Source organism: Hyperoodon ampullatus (genome assembly GCF_949752795.1).
Source record: "Hyperoodon ampullatus genome assembly, chromosome: 3".
Classification (NCBI taxonomy): domain Eukaryota; kingdom Metazoa; phylum Chordata; class Mammalia; order Artiodactyla; family Ziphiidae; genus Hyperoodon; species Hyperoodon ampullatus.
In genome coordinates, this window is record NC_136916.1 from 28,855,856 (window position 1) to 28,878,722 (window position 22,867).

The following is a 22,867-nucleotide window of genomic DNA, read 5'->3' on the forward strand; positions in this document are numbered from 1 at the left end:
ATGTGAATTTTGGGGGAGGACACAGTTCAGCCCATACAAAGAATGAGGAACACCCACAGGCTGGCTGCCTGTTTCAAGACCAAAAGCATGAGTTTTATGCACCTGGAAGCTTCCAGAAGAGCCTCACTCCTTGTGAGAAGCAGACCCTCTTATGTTACAGAACTCGGTGCAGACCCAGAGTCTTTCTTCACCTGAATCCCCTTGTTCATAGATGGCAGCTTGAAAATGGCCTCTTAAAATACACATTCCTGAAAATCTGCGAGAAAATATCTTTGCCTTTCCTTCAAAACATTATTCCTTTCTCCTGCCTGCATGGAGGTTAATTATTTTCTTACTTCCTGAGGTCACCCACCTGTTCAGGCTGATTTGCATTTGTGTTTGGATAGAAGCGGCACCCGTTCAAGACATACCTGTGTTGGGGGAGAAGATACAGTCAGGAAGGAAAGTGGGTCAAGCCTGAGGGGGGCCATCTGTCAGAGTGCATTTTGGCAAAAGGAAAACATAAGAAGGGAACGTGTAAAGGAGGCTGGGGTTTGTAGCCCAAAGGTACTGACTGCGCTCGGCGGCTTCCAACTGTCACCTTCTTTCTGTTTCGCAGCTGAGCTGGGCTGGACGGGGCAGCGCCTGGCCCACAGACGCAGAGGACACAAGCACAAAAGCTCACTCCAAACGGTTGAAATAGGGCAGAACCCAAGTGCGTGAATGATCTAATTTTTTTAAAATAACCTATGAACTATTTAGTGCTTTGCAGTAAAAGATCAAATCCTTAGGTATTTTGGCAATTACGGTTTTTATTAAAATTTCCAGCAAACATGTTATTTCCCATGGACCGATTTTCCAGGTAACTGACATGGGCTCGTGCTGCAAGACATTTTTTAAATTTTCATCTTACTTGGTAAAAACTGTTTCATAAGTTGTTGATAAACACAACAGTCTGTGAAAGCAAACATGGCTTTCACAAAAGCAGACTCCAAAACACCGACATTTTCCGGCTCCTCGTGGGTAAACTGAGTCTCCGCATCTGCGGGGCGTGTGGCAGGGCCTGATGCTTGCAACCTTCTGTGGCCCCCGTCCCACTCACGTGGGTTCTTGTTCCCTCTGTTTCCATACGTACAGCTGTCTGGACGTGAGTCCGAGGACCGCTCCAAAGAGCCTTATCTTTGAGAGTCTTCTTAAAGCCTTTTAAATACATTTGACCTTCCAAATCTATAAAGTAAGCAAAAAAGAAAAAAGAAAAAGACAAATCCAGGTCCCGATAAGGGGGCCTGACTGCACCTACAGTTTACCTTTAGTCTCAGCCATTCAAGGGTGTGTGTTGATATCTCTCTATGGTTTTAGTTTGCATTTCCTTAACGTGTACCACTGTTGAGTGCTTGGAGATGTGTTTATTGGCTATGTGAATATTTTCCTTTGTCAAGTTTCTGTTCAAATATTTTGCCCATTTTTTTAATTTGAATTTTTTGTCCTTTCTTATTACGTTATAAGAGATCTTCTTTTATTCTGGATAAAAATCAGTTGTCCTGATTGTAAATATATTATCCCAATCTGTGGCTTGTTTTTAGTTTGCTTAACAGTGTATTTCGTTGAGCTGAAATTTTTATTTTTGATGAAAATTATATTTTCTTTTATGATTGGTGCTTTCTATGTCTAAGAAATCTGCCAACACGGAGACCATGAAAGTAATCTCCTATATTTTCTTCTAGGAGTTTTATAGTATTAGATTTTATGATCCATTTAGTGAACATTTTCATTATGATACAAGATCGAGCTCAGAATTCACTTTTTTCCAAGATGGTGTACAGGTTTTCAGCACTGTTTGTTAAAAAGACTTTCTTTCACCTTAGTGTATGACTTTGAGATCTTTGTTGAAAATCGGTTGATCACACAGGTATGATTCCATTTCTGAACCCTCCATTTTGTTCCATTTTTCTATCTTTCTGTCGTTACCAAATTGTGTTTGTTCTTCATTATCAATATTGTCAACCAATGGGATCTCATCCATTTCCAGGAAACGGCTTCTGCCCCTGAAAATGCTTTCCCACGTGCTCCAGAAATATATGAAATCACATCAACTTGGGCCAGAGCCACTTATTTTGCAGTGAGCAATAAGGTTTATAACACAAATGCCCTGGATCATTCCAAGTAATTCATTAAAAACACCATTAATATGATGGATGGTGACCAGAACTTCCCTAGAAACAACCCCTGATTGGCGGCCACCCCAGGTGCTCTCCTCACAGGGGCCAGTCCAGGTCAGTGCATCTCACTCAGGCCAACATCCAGCTGGTTCGCAGGGCCCCTGGGCCCGAGCTGAGAGCCACAGACACAGCTTCAGGGCAGGGAGTACCCAGCCCTTCCAGCCGCTTTCCCTGGAGGAAGACCCTCTCCTTCTGACTCTCCTGTGAGAGGCTGGGAGTCCTGTTAACCAGCTGCTTTCAGCGGGCCCAAACCAGAGCTGCGAGAAAGAAAAGCAGGGCCTCTATTTTCCATCAGTAAGTAACCGGCATGAAACCAGGTTTTCAAAGGTGACCGTGAGAAACACAAAGACCAGAACCAGTTGGCTACTGGGGCTCTGCTCACCTGGAGCCAGTAGAAGTAGATACCAAACTGACAGGCCCATGTCTAAGAAACAACTACCGGAAAAGTCCTCGACAGCAAATAATTTTTTTTAGAATTTTTCTAAATAGAAAATGTAATTCCTCACCCTTTTTCCTAATTACCTTCTAAAGACTCGGTCTGGGGGAATTCCCTGGCGGTCCAGTGGTTAGGATTCTGCACTTTCACTGCCAAGGGTGCAGGTTCGATCCCTGGTCGGGGAACGAAGATCCCACAAGCCGTGCGCTGCGGCCAAAAATTTATAAATAAATAAATAAAGACTTGGTCTGTCCCTTCTTAAGAACAATTGTTTCTCAGTCAGACGGTATGTGCCTTCAGGGTTAAACATTTCTCTTTCATGAAGTATCGTGGCAGGAGATGGTAGTTGGAGTTTCAGGTGGGCTGACTCAGCAGCTTTGGTGCTTCCTGCCTGGTTTGTCTGCTGGGTTTAAGCCAGCCCGTGAAATCCAAAATCCACCGAGGAGTGGATGGGGCAAGAAGGGATAGGGTTCACAGAAAAACCACAGGATGTCCAGTCAAATTTGAATTCTTTTTTATTTTTTAAATTGTAGTAAAACATGCATAACATAAAATGTGCCATATTCACCATTTTTAAGCATGTAGTTCAGTGACACTAAGTACATTTGTATTGTTGTGCAACCATCACCACATCTGTGTCCAGAACTTTCTTATTTCCTCAAACTGAAACTCTGTCTTCACTAAACAGCTCTCCCCCTCTCCATCCCCCAGCCCCTGGGAACCACCATCCTCCTTTCTGTGTCTATAATTTCTACTTCTCTAAGGACCTCATCTACGTGGATCACACAGCATTTGTCTTTTTGTGCCTGGCTTATTGAGTTTAGTATAATGTCTTCGAGGTTCATCCGTGTTGTAGCCTGTGTCAGAATTGCCTTCTGGGAATTTTTAAGGACAAATAATATTCCTTTGTGTGTACAGACCACATTCTTTATCCATCCATCCATCCATCCATCCGTGGACACTTGGGTTGCTTCCACATTTGGCTATTGAGAATCATGCTACTGTGAATGTGGGTGTACAAATAACTCTTTGAGTCCCTACTTTCAGTTCTTTTTGAGTCCCTTCTTTCAGTTCTATACCCAGAGCGGAGTTGCGGGTTTCACAGTGGTTGAACCATTTTACATTCCCACCAACAGCGCACAAGGGTTCCAATTTCCCCACATTCTCACCAACACTTGTTACTTTCTAGGTTTTTTTTGAGAGCAGCCATCCTAATGTGTGTGAGATGGTGTCTCACTATAGTTTTGATTTGCATTTCCCTAATGATTAACGATGTTGAATATCTTTTCATGTGCTAATTGGCCATTTGTATATCTCCTTTGTAGAAATGCTTATTCAAGTCCTTTGCCTTAAGTTTGAATTTCAGATAAACAATGAGTAATTTTTTTAGTGTATGTATGTCCCACATGATATTAGAGATGTATATACACAAAGTATCTGTTGTGTATTCAAAACTCAATCTTAACCAGGTGTCTTGAATTTTTATTTGACAAATCTGGCCACCCTAGAAATCGAGAACTCTGATGGATGGAAAACAATCTTTAAGTATTTCACAGTTTGGCTAAGGTGAGCTCTGAGTTGTTTTAGTGTGTTTTTGTGAGTGTCTGGCTGGTGGCCCTGCTTTATTAGAAGATTGTAATTTCATTCTGAGATGCTCGAGACTAAATCATTTGAGCTTCACACTCTTTCTGGAACATTATTGGGCTCGCTTAATGAAATTATAACTCAAGCAAAAGATTTCATTCTCGTGTAGGAAATTAGCTCGGCCATGAGGGTTTGGGGAACTGGGCCTTCCCTGGGCTTATTCTTCGTGTTCGGCAGAATGAAGAGGCAGCAGCCCTTCTGGATTTGAGTTATTTATTGTTCTCCGAGTGAACATTGTATTGTTGCTCGTCCCTAATGGAAACAACAGCTGTTAACAGGCTACTGAATGAATTTCAATGTGAACTCCCCTGGCCTCTGGAAAGCTCGGCCAAAGAGAAAACAGGCTCAGAATTGAAAGAAAAAGAGTAAGTTTCAGGCCTGGGTCTGGACACCTGGAGGCTGACTGCATAATAAACCGCCAGTTGACGTTTCCAGGAGAGATCACACTTAGATGAGCCCAAAACCGGAGCTCTTTCCTACGACAGAAGCAGACAAAGGCAGCATGATGCACGGAGCATGTTAAAGTGTCCCTGATGAGGGACCCTGGACAACACAGCCAAAGGCAGGGCAAGGGCAACCCCATGGCGACCCTGTGACACACTGGATGAGCAACAGGGATTCTGCCTTCGGCGGTTTTCTAAACACAGTCAAGGTTCACATGGAAAGTCACGAATGCTGCAGCCTCGAGGATACAGAGCCGTGAGGGGCAGGGGTCTGAGCACAGCGGCTCTGGGGGTGTCGGGGCTGAGTTCTCCTGTGGACTCACTTCTGGTTGGGGTTAAGGTTAGGGTTAGGGGTTAGGGATTAGGGTTGGGTTAGGGGTTTGGGTTAGAGGTTAGGGTTAGGGGTTAGGGTTAGGGTTAGGGGTAAGGGTTAGGGGCTAGGGTTAGGGTTAGGGCTCTGGTATAAGGAGCTTTCCTTCTGGTCCCTTCAGTAGTCATTCTTTCATTTCTCCCAGTTGGGCTTCAACCCACCTGTCTTTCGTCTCTGTTCAGATGGAAATAGCTGAGCCCGTTGGTCCCAAGCACCACCTCCTCTCGGGTCCGAGTTCCCCTCTGAGCTGTGCTCAGGAGGTCTGCACCCGGGACCACCCCTGGGGCTGCAGGCAGGGGGTCCCTGGGCTCCTCTCCCACTTCAGTTACCACCCCCACTTCAGGGGAACCTCTAGGGCCCCTGTCCGTTCCCTCCTCCTGTTCAGTCTACTTTTGCTCAAACAAACAGTAACTATACTTTACAGGTTTCATAAGTCCTTTTTTTTTCATGCCCTCAAGCCCACAAACAGGTTCTCCACTACTGGGGAGAAATAGTCTTGGCTCTGTTTGCAGGACTCTCGTTTCATTGAGGCATTTCTTCACTGGCCTTAGCTCCTCTCTGTGAAATGTCCTTTGTCTGCAGGCCCTGCCCACCCAGCTTCCTGCAGGCTCAGGCTAGGGGGCTCCCCTGCAGATGGTGACTTCCAGTTTTGAGGGACATGGAGATGCCAAAAATAAGAAAAGAAGAAAGATGGAAATCATAAAGTTTAAAATTAAATGGAGAGGGGAATTTGATAAAATGCTGTCAGAAATTCAATAGAAGATGGAACCAGAATGAAGTGGCTAAAACCAAAAATGACCTTTCAAACTCCCATGTCCAAGCCCTCAGTAATAAGAACATATGAAAGCACTGAGTTTTTCTGCAACTTGATGTCAAAAGTGCATTTCCTGTCCTTCTTTTCTTTCCAGACAAAGTGAGCATGCTGTCCACCTTCATCGCTTCCTTCAAGCACGTGAGCCCCGGGGCCGCGCACACGGAGGATGAGGACAACCTCAGTAAGCAGAGCCCCTTCCCCGAGAGCCAGGGCCCCAGCCCCACGTGCAGAGGGGGGACCCCAAAGGCTGAGACCCTTGGGGTGGGGGGGCACCACCTGGGCTTCCCAGAGCAGGAGGACCTGCTCCCACCCCCCTGGGATCCCTTCCCTGCCTGGAATCCCATTCCCCCCTCCCCAGGATCCCCTCCCCACCTAGGATCCCATCCCCCCTGGTATCCAGTCCCCCTTGGAATCCCATCCCCCATTGAATCCCATTCCCCCCTGGAATCCCATCCCCCCCCAGGATCCCATCCTCACCTAGAATCCCATCCCCCCCGAGATCTCATCCCCCCTGGAATCCCATCCCCTCCTGGGATCCCATTCCTCCTGGAATCCTGTCCCTACCCGGGATCCTTTCCCCACCTGGAATCCCATTCCCCCCATGGAATCTCATCCCCCCCCATGGAATCCCATCCCCCCGGATCCCATCCTCCCTGGAATCCCGTTCCCCACCCACAGGATCCCATTCCCACCTGGGTGGTAGGAAATATTAGCAGTGACTGTGTGATTGAGAACTCCAGGTTCTGGAGTTCTCAAGAAAAAAACCCAGTTCTCTGGGACCATCCCTTCTCTCTTTCCTTTATTTTTTCCCCTCCAAACCAAAAAGGGGAAAAAAAGAAAAATGAACACAGCCTGTTTGAACAGTTTGTACAATTATTTAACAAGGAAAGAGCTGGATGGGTGCCTGCAGTCGAAACAATGTTTTGGCACATGAAACCGGAGAGACAACAAAGCCATATGGGGTGGGGACTGAAAAGCCGGTTGGGGGTGGACCTGCTGGGAGTGTGGAGGAGACCCCAGAGCAGACGGAGCATGTGTGCCGGTGAGGGAAAGTCCAGGCGTGTCTGTCGGGTGGTGCACCCACCTCTTGCTTGTAGAAGGAAAACATGGGGGATGAAACAGTCCAAATGACAGGAACACCTCTTGCATTTCAAAATTACCTGACAGGTGGTTACCTTTGCAGCTGGAGTCAGGCCTGTGCTTGTGGGGAGCGGGAGGCTAGATGCCGGTCACTGGTTTTTGGTGGGGCCAGGAAGCCACGGCAGGAGGGACTGGCCCTGGAACGTTGTCCACTCAGCCTCAGATTTTAAGAAACACGACAAGCTCTCATGAATATCCCCTTCCCACAAAACACAATCACCAACAAGATGGGAAGCTGAGGCTGTTACCCTGACTGTTCCACAAAAGCAAAGTCACAGAACTGAGCAACCTCAGTGACCCTGTGGTTTGAGCCCTTGTTTCCTAGATGGAGGCAAGTGTGGAGGGTGTGGACAGGATGCCAGTGGGTCAGAGCATGGCCTCCCCACTGCCCACAGGCCCAACCTCACAGGTCCCATGAAGCTCCAATGGCTGGTTCTGTTCTCTCCTGACCAAAATTGGAAAGTTTCTAGGACTTAGTTAGTTAACTTAGTTAACTTATTAGTTAGTTAACTTACTGGTAACTACTTCAGTAATGTGGAACACACATGCACACCTTGTCTTACCACCCTTCTATTTACTGCGCTTCACAGATACTATGCTTCTTACAAATTGAAGGTCTGGAGCCACCCCACATCGAGCAAGTCTATCGGCACATAGTTTTGTCAGAAGTAATGCCACAGGGCTTCCCTGGTGGTGCAGTGGTTGAGAGTCCGCCTGCCGATGCAGGGGACACGGGTTCGTGCCCCGGTCCGGGAAGATCCCACGTGCCGCGGAGCGGCTGGGCCCGTGAGCCGTGGCCGCTGGGCCTGCGCGTCGGGAGCCTGCGCTCCGCAACGGGAGAGGCCACAACAGTGAGAGGCCTGCGTACCGCAAAAAAAAAAAAAAAAGAAGTAATGCCACTGCACACTTAATAGACTGCAGTCAAGTGTAAACATAACATTTATGCATTGGGAAACCGGAAATCCATGTCATTCACTTTATTGCAGCGGCCTGGAACTGAACCTACCATATCTCTGAGGTGTGCCACATGTACACACACACACACACACACACACACACACACACATTTACTTATACATATAAAAATATACACGCACCCCCAAGCTGACCTGGACGTGTGGACAAAGCTATTTGATAAGCACGTGGAATAGATGCCTTGAGGAAGAAAATCTTACTCTGTTTCATCCCCTTTCCTGCTCGAGCTGCTGGGACCCTGGCTGAGTCTAGTCTCCCCGTAGGAGCCCTCTCTCCCCATCCAAGGGCAGGGGAGCCTGACGGCTGCGACCCCAAGCTCTAGCTTCACAGCCTTGGGCAGTGAATCCATCCCTCAGGGCATCAGTGCCCGTGTGAGGGGTGGGGAGGGTGGCCTGGTGATAGAGTTGAGGATGGAATCAAGTAGGAGGATGATGCACGAGGATGTTTTAGGCAAAGACCTGGAGAAACAGGAAACGTAGATCAGGTTGGCTGACGCTAGTAATTAAGGCACTTCCCCTAACTCAGCTCATGGCTGAGAGGTAGAAACTTAGAGATGAGAATGATTTTTAATTGTTTATTACATGTTAAAGTGCCTTTGAAATGCTTGGAAAATCTTATTGTCTATCAGCGGATTAGTCATCCCCCTTTGTAATTTGTGCTGTTATTGAAGACCCTGTTTTCATACATTATTCAAAGATAAACCTTCAAATTAATGCACTTGTCGTAATACCTCTCATGAGCGTTGCCAATGCAGTGCTATTAATGTGCATCCAGATGCCGTGGACGTCGGGGAAGGGGTGTGTGTGTGGTGTGTGTGTGTGCTTGTGCGGTATGTGTACACATCAGGGAGGAATGGAGGTGACAGAAGCCAGGGTGATTTCTCCTGGAAGTCTCCTGTTTTATCTTCAGACCCTGAGGGTGGGCGCCTGTGTTTGGTTGAAGTGAAGGCCCTGCCCCTCCCCATGAGGCCTCACCCCTCAGGACCACCGGGTTCACCCCCTGCATCCTCACGTCCTTGGTCCGCATTCGTCTCTGCGTGACGCTGGAGCTTGAGCCCCGGTGTGAAGGGTGGAGCTAGGTCGGGGTCAGGCCATCAGAGGCTCGGCCTGCAAGAGGACGGTGCCTGCAAGTCCACCCACGGACCAGCCATCCTCAGGGTGGATTTCGGCTGAGTCTACGGGAAGATGCGGGTTTTTCATTCTTCTTGTCCAGGAGGGCAACTCTGAATACGATCTTCCTTGAATGCTGAGAAGGAGCCAATCACTGCCCCAGCCCATCCCCTCCGTGCCCACCACTGACCCAAGGGCGTGACTGACTGGGTCACATGAGGAGGGGCCGAGAAGCCCACTCCCTGTCAGGCCCGCAGAACAGCACTGGGGTCTGGAGGGAGGGAGGGAGACCCGCCTGCCCCGCTGGCCTGGTCCTTCCAGGACACGTGGGGCCCACCTGGGAGAGAGGCCATCTCCTGTCTGCTGCCGAGCCTGACCCAGGAGCTGTCAGGGTCAGGCCTGTGCCCGACCACAACACCAGGACCAGGTGTCCTGAAGCCCGCATGGCCGCAGCTGCCAGAGCCATCCCCTGAGCACCACCTCGGACCCTCCTTCCTGAGCCAATGGAGACTCCAGGCCCTGGGCTCGATCCCGCCAGCCAGGCCCATCCGATCTGGACATGGCGGATCCGATGGCCGGTTCTCTGTATCTCCTACCTACAGACGATGTGGTGCCGGGAAGTCTAGCAGCGTGATGACCAGACAGATGCTGGCCCTGAGGGGGCATCGAGGAAGGAGACGCAGCTGGTGACACACAGGCACCTACACTCACCCGGGGCCTGGCCACCTGGAGGCGACAGCCGAGGACTGGCCCCCACGTGGCCCGTCCATGTCCAAGCAATGGCAGCGGGAAGCCCACCTTGACTTGGAAGAACGTCTTTCACCTGGAAAGTGAAAGCCCAGCCACAGCCAGGCCAATATAAAAGTCTGCTCTTTCCCCACAAAATGCAGTTCTTGTATGCGTTGGACCTTTGACTGTAGCACTGCCTGTGCTGACGCTTTCTGTCAAGTAGGGTGGGTGCTCCTGGGGCTCAGGAGAGGGTCGGTGTGACAGAAGCAGAGGGAAATAATTCCGTTTCACATTTTCCTCCCGTGTCTCTGACTCAGACGTTCCCCTCTGTGCCTGGCGGTCTTCACTTTGCCAGCGATGGTTCTATTACTGTGGGTGGTGTTTAGCTCATGTCCTTTGAGGTTATTTGCCTCTCATTTTCCTGATTTCCACAACAGAAGGACACGTGTGACTGTCTGGAAATCTGAGGCTGCCCACACGGACCTTCGACACGTGTGGTCGTGGATGTCTTGTCGGGTTCGGCAAGAACAGGAGAGTTCCCAGGGTCAAGGCTGCAACCACCCGCGGGGACACAGGACACGTGGCCTCCGAGGCTGCCTTGAGGGAAGGCACTTGGCATCCAAGTCAGACGGTTTCTGGGGGGACTGTGGTGTGAGCCGCAGGTGGGGCACAGTGGGCCCCAGACCCCTCACACCCCCCTGCTGCCCTCCTGCAGGGCTGAGGGCCCCGCCCTGTGCTTGTACAGAGAGACAGATGGACAGAGACAGACAGAAACACAGGGGCCGGGGCGGGGTGGGGAGGCCAGGTGAGCCATTAAGGGGACTTCAGTGCACTGCTGACTTTTAATATGTGCCTTCCCCAGGCCAGCCCTTCACACACGGTGGGGGGTAGGTTTCCTGCAGAGCTACTCCCGGCTCTGACATGTATGAGACTCTGAACTATGACTGGCAAAAATAAGCTATGTGGGGAATGAATTCCAGAGTGGGATTAAAGGACCCACTAATTCTTATACCCTCGTATGAACTGTCCACTGGAACCACTTCCAGTGTACAACACACACATTTTCAGAATCAGATTGCTTTTATCACAAAATAAACATTCTCTGACCAACTCCTGCACCCAGAACCCTGGGAGGACCCCAGCAGCTGGGCCACCACTCTTCCCTAGGACTTAAAAAGGCAACGGCAGCTGTTCCCTCTTCAGTGGTCACAATCAGTCACCGTAACACAAAGCACTCGATCTGGAGCCTGCAATGTTCACAGATTGCGCTGAAAGTTTTTGTTCATGGTCTCCACTGATCCTGGAAAAGTCCCGTGTGGCCGGTTCTGTTTGTGCACCGCTCAGCCGCCAGCACCCGGAGCCCTGCCCACACTTTTCCCTCCCGCCTCTAGGGATGGACCACCTCTTGCAAACGCCTTCTGGAGTCGGCGGGGCCTCCGCAGGTGACAGGACAAAACCCACCCCTGGAGAGCTGGGGAAAAGCGTTCCCTGCAAGAACGGGCTCCTGACGACGCAGGATCAGCATGACCTTTGCCCACATGTGCACGAGAAGGGCAATCTGTCGTGCTGGCCGCCGTGTGAGACTAGGCGTCCAGTTCCCTTTTGCATGTCCTGTGCAGACACCAGATCGGCCCAGGGTGCCCCCGGCGTACCCAGATAAAGGGTTAAGATTGGCAACCTGCCCCAGGGGGGCCCAGGGAGCAGCCAGGCCAGGAGGGCAAGCCCTGTCCCCACCTCAGGGTAAGCCCGGCATTTGGCCACGGGCTGAGGAACAGAGCCCTGGGCTGGGGAGATGCGTGGGTCCTGCAATGCCCAGACCTGAGGAAGCAGGTGGGAGGCAGCCTCCCCAGTCTTCCAGGAGCGAGCCTTCTCAGCCTCTAGACTGTCCACCTCTGGGTTATTCTCTCTGACGCCGGGTGTGTAAAACCTATCGACTCAATGGAGGAGAAAATGAGAATCATTTCCTGGGTCGGGGAGGGGGCTGCAGAAGAAGGAAACGTGAACTTGTGGGATCAGAGCTACAGTTCTGTAAGAGGATCGCATGGACCTGGCAGGGGCCTGGCGAAGGGGCGTGGGGTCCAGCAGAGCCAGGCTGGCAAACCTCAGCAGCACCAGACCAGCAGGGCAGGGTCCCCCCCTCGCCAGCCCTCCTCGGCCCGAGACTGCATCACGAGAGCCCGTGTGTCTCCACCCCTTCTTTCTGGGGGTCCTGGAAGCCCAACTCATGAAATAAGCAGGGAAGTTGGACCTTGACAAGAAGATGCAGCTTAGAAGTGTCCGCCTCCCTTCTGCCTCCTTTTTTCCCGCTCTTTTCAAAAATGCAGTTGACTCTCCTCAGTGTCAGGGGTTTTGCTAAGTCCTTTACGGGTGTCCTCTAACTCAACCTCATAATAAGCCCTAAGGCAAGTGCTACCAAAACCCACATTTATCCTCTTAAGAAAACGGAGTTCAGGCAGGTGGAGGGACTGCCCAAGGTCACACACACCAAGGTCGCGGGAGACTGTGACCTCTCACCTGCTTGACTCCAGAGCCGTGGAGTGACCACTGCCCACCCTGCAGCTTCCCTGACCTCACGCAAACTCAGGAGGCCAGTTAAACGGAGCATCTGGGCCATGTTGGGGGAGCAGAACCCCTAATCTGCTCGTTTGCAAAAACCAGCATGTGACATCACCCCCAGAGAGCATATCAGGATGGAGCCCAGAAGTCCGCACACCCATCAACTTTTATTAATGACTGATTATCGAGGAAGGGGTCTTCACCCACGCTCGGATCTCCGTGGCTCACTTTAGACTTTAAGGATGACAGTCCTAGGATGTCGAAGAGAAGAGTGCGGAAGCAGTTTCAGTGCAAGTGGAGGGGAACCTGGGTCTGCCGGGCTGTTCCTCCAAGATAAACCTTCTCCTCAGAAGGCTCAGAGGGCATCTGACAGGCCAGCCACTTTAATCACACTCACAGCCACACTCAATCCCCACGTCATGGGAAATCAATAAGAAATTAGAGAGCTCCCAGTGAGTTTCTGGGCAGTCTGGCTGTGGGCTTCTTGGAGTGGGTTATTTTTTTTCCATCTTTACCTTTGGTTTGGGAAACTGCATGGTTATTCCCATCTACCACTCCTTGGCCCGAAATACCCCAAATGGTAGAACTCCTTGCTGTGTGTGCACCCAATATGCACAATGACCAAAAAAAGAGGCTGAGACTCAGTGTTGATACTTGGAAGGTAATTATTTCTACTGAAATAGACTGTAAACAAATGTTGCCCACCTCTAACTTATAAAATGCTCAGGTTCACCCCTTTGAACAAAACGACGTCTGCAAACCAACTGTTTTACAGAAGCAAACTGCTGGAGGAATGCTGATAGCCCACCTCGCAACTCAGAGCAGCTGAGGTTGCAGCAAACAGCGCTCTGAAGTCGGAGCCTGACACTTTCCGTCGGGCACACCTGCTGGGGACGACGTGGTTGAGAAGGACTGACCCCGAGCTGGAGCCAGGACGCCTCTCAAGGGCGCCGGTCTTCAGCGTGCCCTGCGTGCCTGTGAGATGGTCCTTCTCTCGTGGTGACCATCCAGCAGCTGCACCGTCGGGACCAGGGCACTGACCCAGCACGTCTTCCCGCTGCCGGCTCTCGGGCTGGGGTGAGGGAGACATGCTCAAAGTCTACCTACGCGCTGTGGGCTGGCGGTAAAACCCCCTCGGGTTTCCACTTGCTGAATGAGTTCCTACGGAGAAATCTGCGTGGCCCCAAGCCTGGCCGCTTCCTCCCGCGTCTGTCCACGCTGTCAGCAGAGTTCCCCACGGCATCCTCCTCTCCCCAGCTCCCTGTCTGTGAAACGGACAAGAAAGTGACCGAGTTGCTGGAAAATCGCCTTCCCAGCCACAGCAGACGTTCCTGGATGCAGTCACACCTCCCCCGATTAACCGACTGTGTGTCCCCGGGCAGCTGTTTCACCGAGTGGGGCCTCAGTTTCCTCTCCTAGAAAACAGGGCCATAACCCACCCCGGAGTGCATTTTAGGAGTGAGGGGCCAGAGTGAAGGTGTGAGTGAGGTCGGGGAAGGGTAACCCACCGCCCAGCACTGTCAGCCTCAGAGCCTCTCGGGAAACCCAAGGCTTGGGGGTTCCGGAAGCACGTCGGCCAGGGCAGCGGGACGCACGTCTGTGGCCATGTGGGGACCCACTTTTGAGGTTCAGCTGTGTCGGAGGAGGGTGGTCCAAGAGGGCCAGACCAGAAAACTAAATTGTCATTACCCGCCTTCCTCACATACAGTTAGCAAATGATGATTTTTGCTAAATTTGCTTCATACCTTTTTGTGCAAAAGACAGAAAACCTCACAGATACAAACGAAGCCACCCTCTGAGCCTGTGTTCCTCGCTCTGTCCCAAGGGAGTTGGGACGTGTCTGAGCTTTACCACCTGTGTGGAGGCATGAATGCTGTGTAACCTCTGTGTTCTTATAACTTATTAACCATAACCTCTGTGTATTATTTTGCAAGTTGCTTTTATCATCTAAAATTATATTTCAGAGCTTCATCTACGTAGAAGCATCTAGATCTAGTTCACTAAGCCTAAGTGCCACCCAGCGTCCAGGGTGTGAGCACACGATTCCCTCGCGTTCCACCCCGAGGTCAAGGCCTCCCTGACCTCCGCGTCGCCCAAACCCGATGGAGAGAGAGACCACGTGTTCCTTTGGTTTGGGGGGTCTGGGGGCCTGTGCAGGGACCCGGCGGCACTCAGAGAGCAGCTGGGAATGGCCCCGAGTGGGGACACACTCCCCACCCGCATCCACCCCACTCAGTCCACTCCAGGCACCGCACAGGGCGGGGTCCCCTCCTCTGGGCCCTAACCCCCACCTGGAGGGGTGAGGTCAGTTCTGCGGACCTGTGATCCAAGGTGCTGCCCATGTGGTCTCCCCATGGCCTCCAGAGGGTGCCAGGCCAGCTGGTGTCCGGAGGCCGAGTGTTGCAGGGGGTTACCTGCAATGACGCCCTCAGTCGGGCCACAGCCCCGGGTCACGCTGTCTGTTCTCACCTCCAGGTACCAGCAGCGCCGACGTGAAGGAAAACCGCAACGTGAGCAACCTGGAGGCCAGGCTGCCACCCTCCGGGGACAGGGCCCGAGGGGGCGCACCCGGCCTGAAGAGGAAGCGGCCACTGGAGGAGGGCAACGGCGGCCACCTGTGCCAGCTGCGGCTCCTCTGGAGGAGGCTCTCGTGGTCCGTGGCACCCAAGAACGCACTGGTGCAGCTGCACGAGCTGCGGCCGGGCCTTCAGTTCCGCACGGTGTCGCAGACCGGCCCGGTGCACGCACCCATCTTCGCTGTGGCCGTGGATGTGAACGGGCTCACCTTTGAGGGCACCGGGCCCACCAAGAAGAAGGCCAAGATGCGGGCGGCCGAGCTGGCCCTCCGGTCCTTCGTGCAGCTCCCCAACGCCTGCCAGGCCCACCCGGCCCCAGGCGGCACAGCCCCAGACTTCACCTCCGACCAGGCCGACTTCCCCGACTCCCTGTTTCAGCGGTTCGAGCCCACGGCCCCCAGCGAGGGCTTCCCGGGCCGCCGCCCTGCCGCCCCTGAGCGCCTGTCCACGGCCTGCCGGCGGGGCCGGCTACTGGGCCGCCCGCTGGACCTGGACCTGGACCTGGACCTGGGGGGCCCCGCGGCTCCAGGCGCAGGGAACCCAGTGGTGCTGCTGAACGAGCTGCGCTCGGGCCTGCGCTACGTGTGCCTCTCGGAGCCCGAGAAGAGGCGCGCCCAGAGCTTCGTCATGGCCGTGAGCGTGGACGGGAGGACATTCGAAGGCTCAGGACGCAGCAAGAAGCTGGCCAAGGGCCAGGCAGCCCAGGCCGCCCTGCAGGCCCTCTTCGACATCCGGCTGCCCGGCCACGTCCCCAGCAGGAGTAAAAGTCACCTCCTGCCTCAGGTGAGAGCTCTCCGGTAGCTGCTGGCGGGCGGCGTCCTCGGGGTGCGGGGGTGCCAGGGAGCAGGGACGGGGCAGCAGGAGGACCCCCTGCTTTCTCCCTGTGAGTGGGGGGCGCCCGCACCCCCCCAGACAAGCCAGGCACTGCCTCTCCCGCTGCGGCGTCGGAGCCGTGTGCCGGCTCTGGGGAGAGAGACCCTGGAAGCGTGTGAATGGAAGAACTGTTGGTCCCGACTTAGCAGAGGGAAGGGAGAGCTGGGCAGCTGGTCACCTTGGTGATGGTGACACCGGCTGTGCGGGGGCAGTGGGGGTGGCAGGGGTTTGGGGCGGCAGGGGTCCTGACCCCAGAGAGGACTGAGGGACAGAAAGGCCCCTCAGTGACTATCTGCGGCTGGGCCGAGGGAGCCTGCGGTGGGAACGCGAGTTTGGTGCTGGTTTGGGCTGAGTTTCTGGCTCCGGAGGCTGCAGGACGCTGCCTGAGCAGAGGGCCAGGCGGAGGGAGGAGCTCCAGGCTGGGCCTTGCCTCATGCCGCCTCCAGGGCTTCGTCACACCAGAGAACACGCGTGCTTCTCACAGAGCTCACCTCCCTCACTCAGGAAGTATTTGGTGCACCGTCCTTGTGTCGGGAAGTGTTCTTGTACCACTTTGCAAGCTCTTCCTTCCTATTCTTGTAACTGCTTATTTATGCAAATTATCTTTTTTCTTACCATTTTGAGAACTATTTGTGGGCATCTCTAACGTATTAGTTACAGGAAGTTATCCTCTTTCACTTTTGGCATCAATGAAGGAGAGAAAGATTTTACAGTTAAAGGCCTTTAGCCCAGCTCAGGATCCATAGTCAGAACTCGGCACTTGTAAGTCATTGCTCAGATCAGGGCATCTTTACCTCACAGCACCTCAGGTAGAATCCACTATTTGCCTCAGGAGGTCACGTGTCCACTAGAGAAAGCAGGGCACCACCCAGATTCAGGCAACTGGAGGGGTTCTGGACAGTGAACCAAACAAATGCACTAGGACAGAACCCTATGTTGAATCACGACAAGGAGCAAGCATCCACCCATCCATCCACCCATCCATCCTTCCATCCACCCATCCATCCATCCACCCCTCCATCCACCCGTCCATCCATCCACCCATCCGTCCATCCATCTTTCCATCCATCCATCCATCCATCCATCCACCCATCCATCCACCCATCCATCCATCCATCCATCCACCCATACATCCATCCACCCATCCGTCCATCCATCTTTCCATCCATCCATCCATCCATCCACCCATCCATCCATCCACCCGTCCATCCACTCGTCCATCCATCCATCCACCCATCCATCCATCCACCCCTCCATCCACCCGTCCATCCATCCACCCATCCGTCCATCCATCTTTCCATCCATCCATCCATCCATCCATCCATCCATCCATCCATCCTTCCATCCATCCATCCATCCACCCATCCGTCCATCCATCCACCCATCCATCCATACATCCATCCAACAAACATTTATTTGACTCTGGCAGGTGCAGAGCACAAACAGGCACAGCAGACGTTGGTCTGGTCCCCACAGCTTGGCCGCGTGAAGGTTCCATTGAACAGGGAACCCCATGAGGGGGGCAGCTGTTTCTGCTGCTACCTCTGCCCCCAAATCATTTATTTATTTTCAGATATTTACTGCACCATCTAGGAGCGGGTTGGAGGGGTAGCCCATAACCTCCATGCGTCTTGCCTTTCGACCCACCCTCAGATAATACACAATCCTGGTGAAAGCGGGTGTGTGGCGTTGACATGAGTCCCCGCCAGAAACACTGCAGCCCCACCGTCCCTTCCTCACTCCTCCTCTTTTCTTCTCCTCCTCCTTCCTTCCTGGCGTCTCCGCCCACCAACCACCGCCTGTAGCTCAAACCCACCAACAGCTCCCAAGGAAGCCCCTTTGCCCCCTGCGGCCTGGATGACCCCAGGCTGCCCTTGGCCCGTGTCCTCCCGCCACCGTCCCTGGAAGGCCCCCCTACCCGCGGGCTGTGGGTGCCCCCTCCTCCTCTGCCCGATGCTGTTTAGCAAGAAGTGTCCTTCCTCCAGCTCCCACTGCCCCCCCCACCCCAACCCCCATGAGTTGAATGATGTCAGTGAGTTCCGGCCGTGATGCCTTTTCCTTTCATGTTGTCAACCCTGAGCTCTCACAGATGCAGGAACCAGGCGGCACCGCTACTTTGTAACAGTCATTTGACCCCAGAATGCAGCACATCAGTTAAAGCCACAGCCACTAAATTATTTTTCCCTGACAGTCTGCTAGGACCCAGACTGGAGGATGCAGAGAGCGGAGCAGCGGGAGGGCCGCAGCCCGTGCATCACACCAGGCCCGTCCTGGAGCCTCATTACCTGCTCCCCTAGCCCCTGCAGCAGGGCGGTGGGGCCGGCACGCCGGGCGCTCAGGACCAGGCGCCCTCTGCGACTTTATTAAATTCGAATCCCACCTTGGACATGGTCTGGGTCCAGGGACTGAGCTTCAAAAAAAAAGATTCCAAGGGTCCCTGTAAATGCTGCTTTGCTTTCCTCCTCTGCCCAGCGCCATCTACACCGCATGCTTCCTGCTCACACAGGTCCTGGTGGCCAGAGGCACGACCTTTGTTACCTGTCTAACTGCGCCATCAACACCTGTGCCAGGAGACAAGCCAGGCCCCTCAGCCCTGGCAGGGCCCCCAGAACCGCCTCCAGCTCCACTGGAGCTCCCGCCACTGAGCTGTGAGGGACCCTGCCCAAGTCCGGGTGGGGTGGGGGGAGAGGCAGGGGGTGGCAGCAGTGGTCACCGCTGGAGCGACACAGCTTCTGGACCTTGGGTCTCAAGCTCAGTATTTAACGCTCTCTGCCCGAAGTCTGGGTTCTGCCCCACAGGGCGGGCCTGGTGTGCAGGACACACCAGGGGTCTGCTTCTAAGGCTTGCTCGCTGGCTCCTGCCGCTGCAGAAGCAAATGAAGAAGATGGTGCCTCTGCTCAGGGCTTTGAACCAAAGCCTCAGTCTCCTCTGAGTGAAGTGTCAGAACCGTCCCTGGGGGAGCTCCCCCATTTAAGTGATGAAAAATGAACAAAAAACTTGTAAGGTGTTGGTCGTGTGGGGAGCGTGTGTAAAGCGCCACTCCGGGCCCGGCTGCCGGAAATCCAGGACCAGGCTCCTGCCGTGCTGATCCCCACGCAGGTGGGTCAGGACCTGCTCTGTCGGGGGCCCTGGGCTGTTTGGCCTCAGCCACAGAGCAGATCACGGCAGGGCCAGCTCGGTGGGTCGGGCGCTCGCCCCGTTGTGAGGACAACTCTGAGCAACATAGCCCCCCAGACGTCCCTCGGGTCAGACCCCCAAGAACCACCACCCTCGGTGCCCAGACATCACCTTCTGTGGACAAGTGAGGTGTCTGCCCGGCCAGGCTGAGGTAAAGTTTCAGCCTCCCTTCTAAAACAGTTCTAAAGAATAACATTCTCAATAAAGATTAAAATCACAGGCGTGGATTTCTGCGGTATCAGATTTCCACCACTTCCTCAACCTGGGGGTTTTCTCAGAACCAGGCTGATTCGTTCCTGCAATTTCATGAGCTCTGACTTCAGGTCTCTTTGCCAGAGTGATCAGAACACGACTTTATTAAATTCTCTAACGGCGCAGGCCCAAGAGAATGGGCGCTCTGCAAACACCAGCTGACAGGGTGAAAGCAGAGCCCCGGGGTTGGTGGGAGAGCCAGCCCTCAGATTTCCTCTAGGTTCACGCGAAACTTGGAAACAATAACGAGACCATGTCAGAATATAAATGCTCATTACCTGGAACATCCTTTATAAAAAAAACAAAAGTAAAATCACAAAATCTAGATCTCTGTGGTCTTCACTTCCCACCCCTAGCAGGAAAAGAGTTAATTAATAACAGCGTTAAATTCAACCAGAAAGGCTTATCTCTCAGCATTTTGACTCCGTGGAAACAGAAGAGCTCCCATGTGATGAGAAAAGAAAGAAAGTGACTAAAAATTAGGGTGATGCTGAAACGGGGAGGAGAGGTGGTGACACGTCGCCCCTCGTTTGAAAACTACCAGGTTTATTGTTTTGTTCCTGAGTCTCTCTTCACCGCAGTGATTCCCTTTGTTTGTTTGTTTTTGATTTTTTAATTTCCATGTCAGGCTGCAGTGGAACTAACAGTGTCTCAAAGATTTAGTCAAAGCAACTAAAACACTTTCTCCCTGAGAGTAAGAGGAGGATGCCTTTAAAACTAACCATGAAGCCTGCTTGCTTCTCAAGCCCTTTACAGGTCCTTCTAGGGAGCGGACTCCCCAGGCCTGTCCTGGCCATTTGTCAGCCACTCAGCACACTTAACCCGCACCTACTCTGTTCCCTGGTGGTGCAGCTGTCACTGCTGGGAGGGGGAACCATGGGGACATATAACATAATGGAAATGAGCAGTGTTTTCAGAGTTCAGCATTTTATAGCAAACTTGGATCAGAGCTCCTGTACGCAATCCATTTCATGGAATCTGCCCCCAGAATTAGCTGCAGAATTAGACCGGTGGCCTGACTGTTCACCTCGTTCTCAACAGCTGCACTTTGGGACACAAACAGACCTGCTGTCCTTCTCCCAAAAGCCAGCGTGACCCCAGCCGCCCCGGACACTTCACAGGTTGTTTTTGTAATTTCACAGTCCTGCCGGTCTGTCTCCTTCAACAGAGGCAGCACCTTAACTGCTGTAACACAGAACTGTTAATATTGATGCCGCAAATTAGCATTGGAGCTGTCCCCAGATTTTAAATGGGCTTGGATTACAAACAGTGTGGAAATCACACCTACTTGGCTTTGAGACGGTTTAACACTGTCTGAGATGTTCTACCCAAGGACACTCTGAAATTGAAGCAGACGCCTGCGGGGCGTCACTCTCCCAGACGCTTGGGTCGGCTCTGCCCTGGCCGCATGTCCAGCCCCGGCAATTCCAGAATGACCTCCGAAGGACAGCTGCAGCTTTACAGGTCCTACAAGCAGAAGGGGACAGTCCTGGGTCCTAATTATTTTCCTGAAAAGGGCTGATTTCTTTCTGCCTCAGCAAGGCGTTCCTCATGGCCACACTTTCTTGGCTGTTTACCTTCTGTTTCCCTGGGGGGTTGGGATTAGGACGGGACCCCACTACATCCTGAGACCCACCAGCACGGCAGACCCCGACTTAGAGCGGCTCTGGCCACAAAGACCCCAAGCTGAGGAGCTGGGCTCCTGTGCATGTCTAGACGGAGCAACACACCTGGTCTCTGGGGACCTCCCCTGAGCCCTGCAGGCTTTGGCAGAAGGTGCCAGGGGTCTGGGGGTGGGGTGGTGTACAGAACCCACCTACCTTCCCTGTCCTCCCCCTTTTCCACCTGGATGTACACCCTCACCACCACGTTGCCCCAAAAGCCCGGGCATCAGGGAATCAAATGTGTCTCTTCCCTTGGAAACCACTGGACAGGTGATCTCAACACCAGGCTAATTTTGGTGACGCTGGTTATAAAGAACAGGTAGAAACCCATGCAGGCAGTGTGGAGAGGTTGTGGTTGGTGAGAGCCAGGGTGGAGGGTGGCTACTTGCCTGTGAGGATTTCTACTGAATTTGTGGGGAAACACAGAAACTGTAATATTCATGTTTTACTTTCAATGTGCACAAAGTTGAAATTTAGCAATTCAGGATTTTTATAAAAGTATATCTCTGTCTTAGTCCAGTCAGGCTGTTATAACAGAATTCCACAGACGGGGTGGTTAATAAACATCAGACATTGATTCCTCATGGTTCTGGAGGCTGGACATCCAAGATCAAAGTGACCACAGATTCTGTGTCTGGTGAGAGCCTGCTTCCTGGTTCACAGACGTGTCTTCTCCCTGTGTCCTCACCTGGAGGAAGGGGCGGGAGCTCTCTGGGGTCTCCATCATAAGGTCATTAATCCCATCATGGGGGCCCTCCTGGCTCAGATAAGTACCTGGGGCAGACGCTGGCAGGGCCTGTCTAGGCTGAGCCGGCCTGGACCCCAGTGCCCAGGGTGCAGTAGGTCCAGGGGAAGTTGTTACTTCCCACCAGCAGGCCCTGGGTTGTCCCGACCCTGCAGCAAGGCTCAGGACTCCAGCTCCAGGTCTAAATCTCTCAAGCGGGGATGCCCAGGTGCCCAGGGTCCCGGCAGCCTGTCCGCCTCCCTGTAACTGTTCTGCTGCTTGGCCATGGCCACTCTGACCCCTGCCCAAGGCAAGGCCGTGATTATTCAGGCAGCCTCCTTCCTTTCAACACCTCAGCTCTGTCTGTGTTCTGTGGCCACACACACCCTCTTGTGGTCCACGAGGAGGGAAAAGCAGCCTTTTACAGAAGGAAGACACCCACCTGCCTGTCCAGCCAGCCCTGACCTTCCCCACATCGTCTCCTCGGTAGAGGCACTGACGGCCAAATGGGAGAGATGGGTCTCCTCACGGCTGCTACACACGGAGGGGTCTCCAAAAATCCCTCTGCAGCGAGGGTGTGGAAGGCTCTGTAGATGCTAGCAATACACTTATGCACTGACACAATGTCCACACAATATAATTTATATGATACAATTTGTATAATGTGTGCACAATGTATACACAGTATAATTTATATGATACAGTTTATACAATGTACACACAATGTCTACACAATATAATATATATGAGATAATTTATGCAATATACACACAATGTCTGCACAATATAATTTATATGATGAAATTTATAAAATGTACACACAATGTCTACATAATATAATCAACGTAATACAATTTTTACAATGTGTACACAATGTATACACAACTTATACAATTTGTACAATGTACACTCAATGTCTACATAATATAATTTATACGTTACAATTTACACAGTGTGCACACAATGTCTACACAGTATAATTTATATGACACAATTTGTACAATGTACACTCAACGTATACAACTCACACTTATAAACGTACGCTTAAACATGATGGATATAATGTACCATATACGTTTATACAATAGCCCCCACCATCTGAATTCCTACTAAAAGAAGTTTGGTACAATTTAAGTTAGAAGAGTTAAATATGTACTTAAGCCTATATGTTCCCAATACTGTGTTTG

The 22,867-nt window shown here is 52.4% G+C and overlaps 1 protein-coding gene across 1 annotated transcript in view; it reads left to right on the forward strand.

Annotated features, from left to right (window-relative positions):
- The window catches only part of ADARB2 (adenosine deaminase RNA specific B2 (inactive)), a gene marked incomplete at both ends in the record, with an annotated part of 372,267 nt that overhangs the window by 258,860 nt on the left and 90,540 nt on the right, over window positions 1-22,867 (forward strand). Inside the window, 2 exons of the mRNA XM_079700997.1 lie at window positions 6,000-6,086; window positions 14,890-15,773. Of these exons, the coding sequence (XP_079557123.1) occupies window positions 6,000-6,086; window positions 14,890-15,773 (971 nt within the window). The remainder of the gene's footprint in view (window positions 1-5,999; window positions 6,087-14,889; window positions 15,774-22,867) is intronic.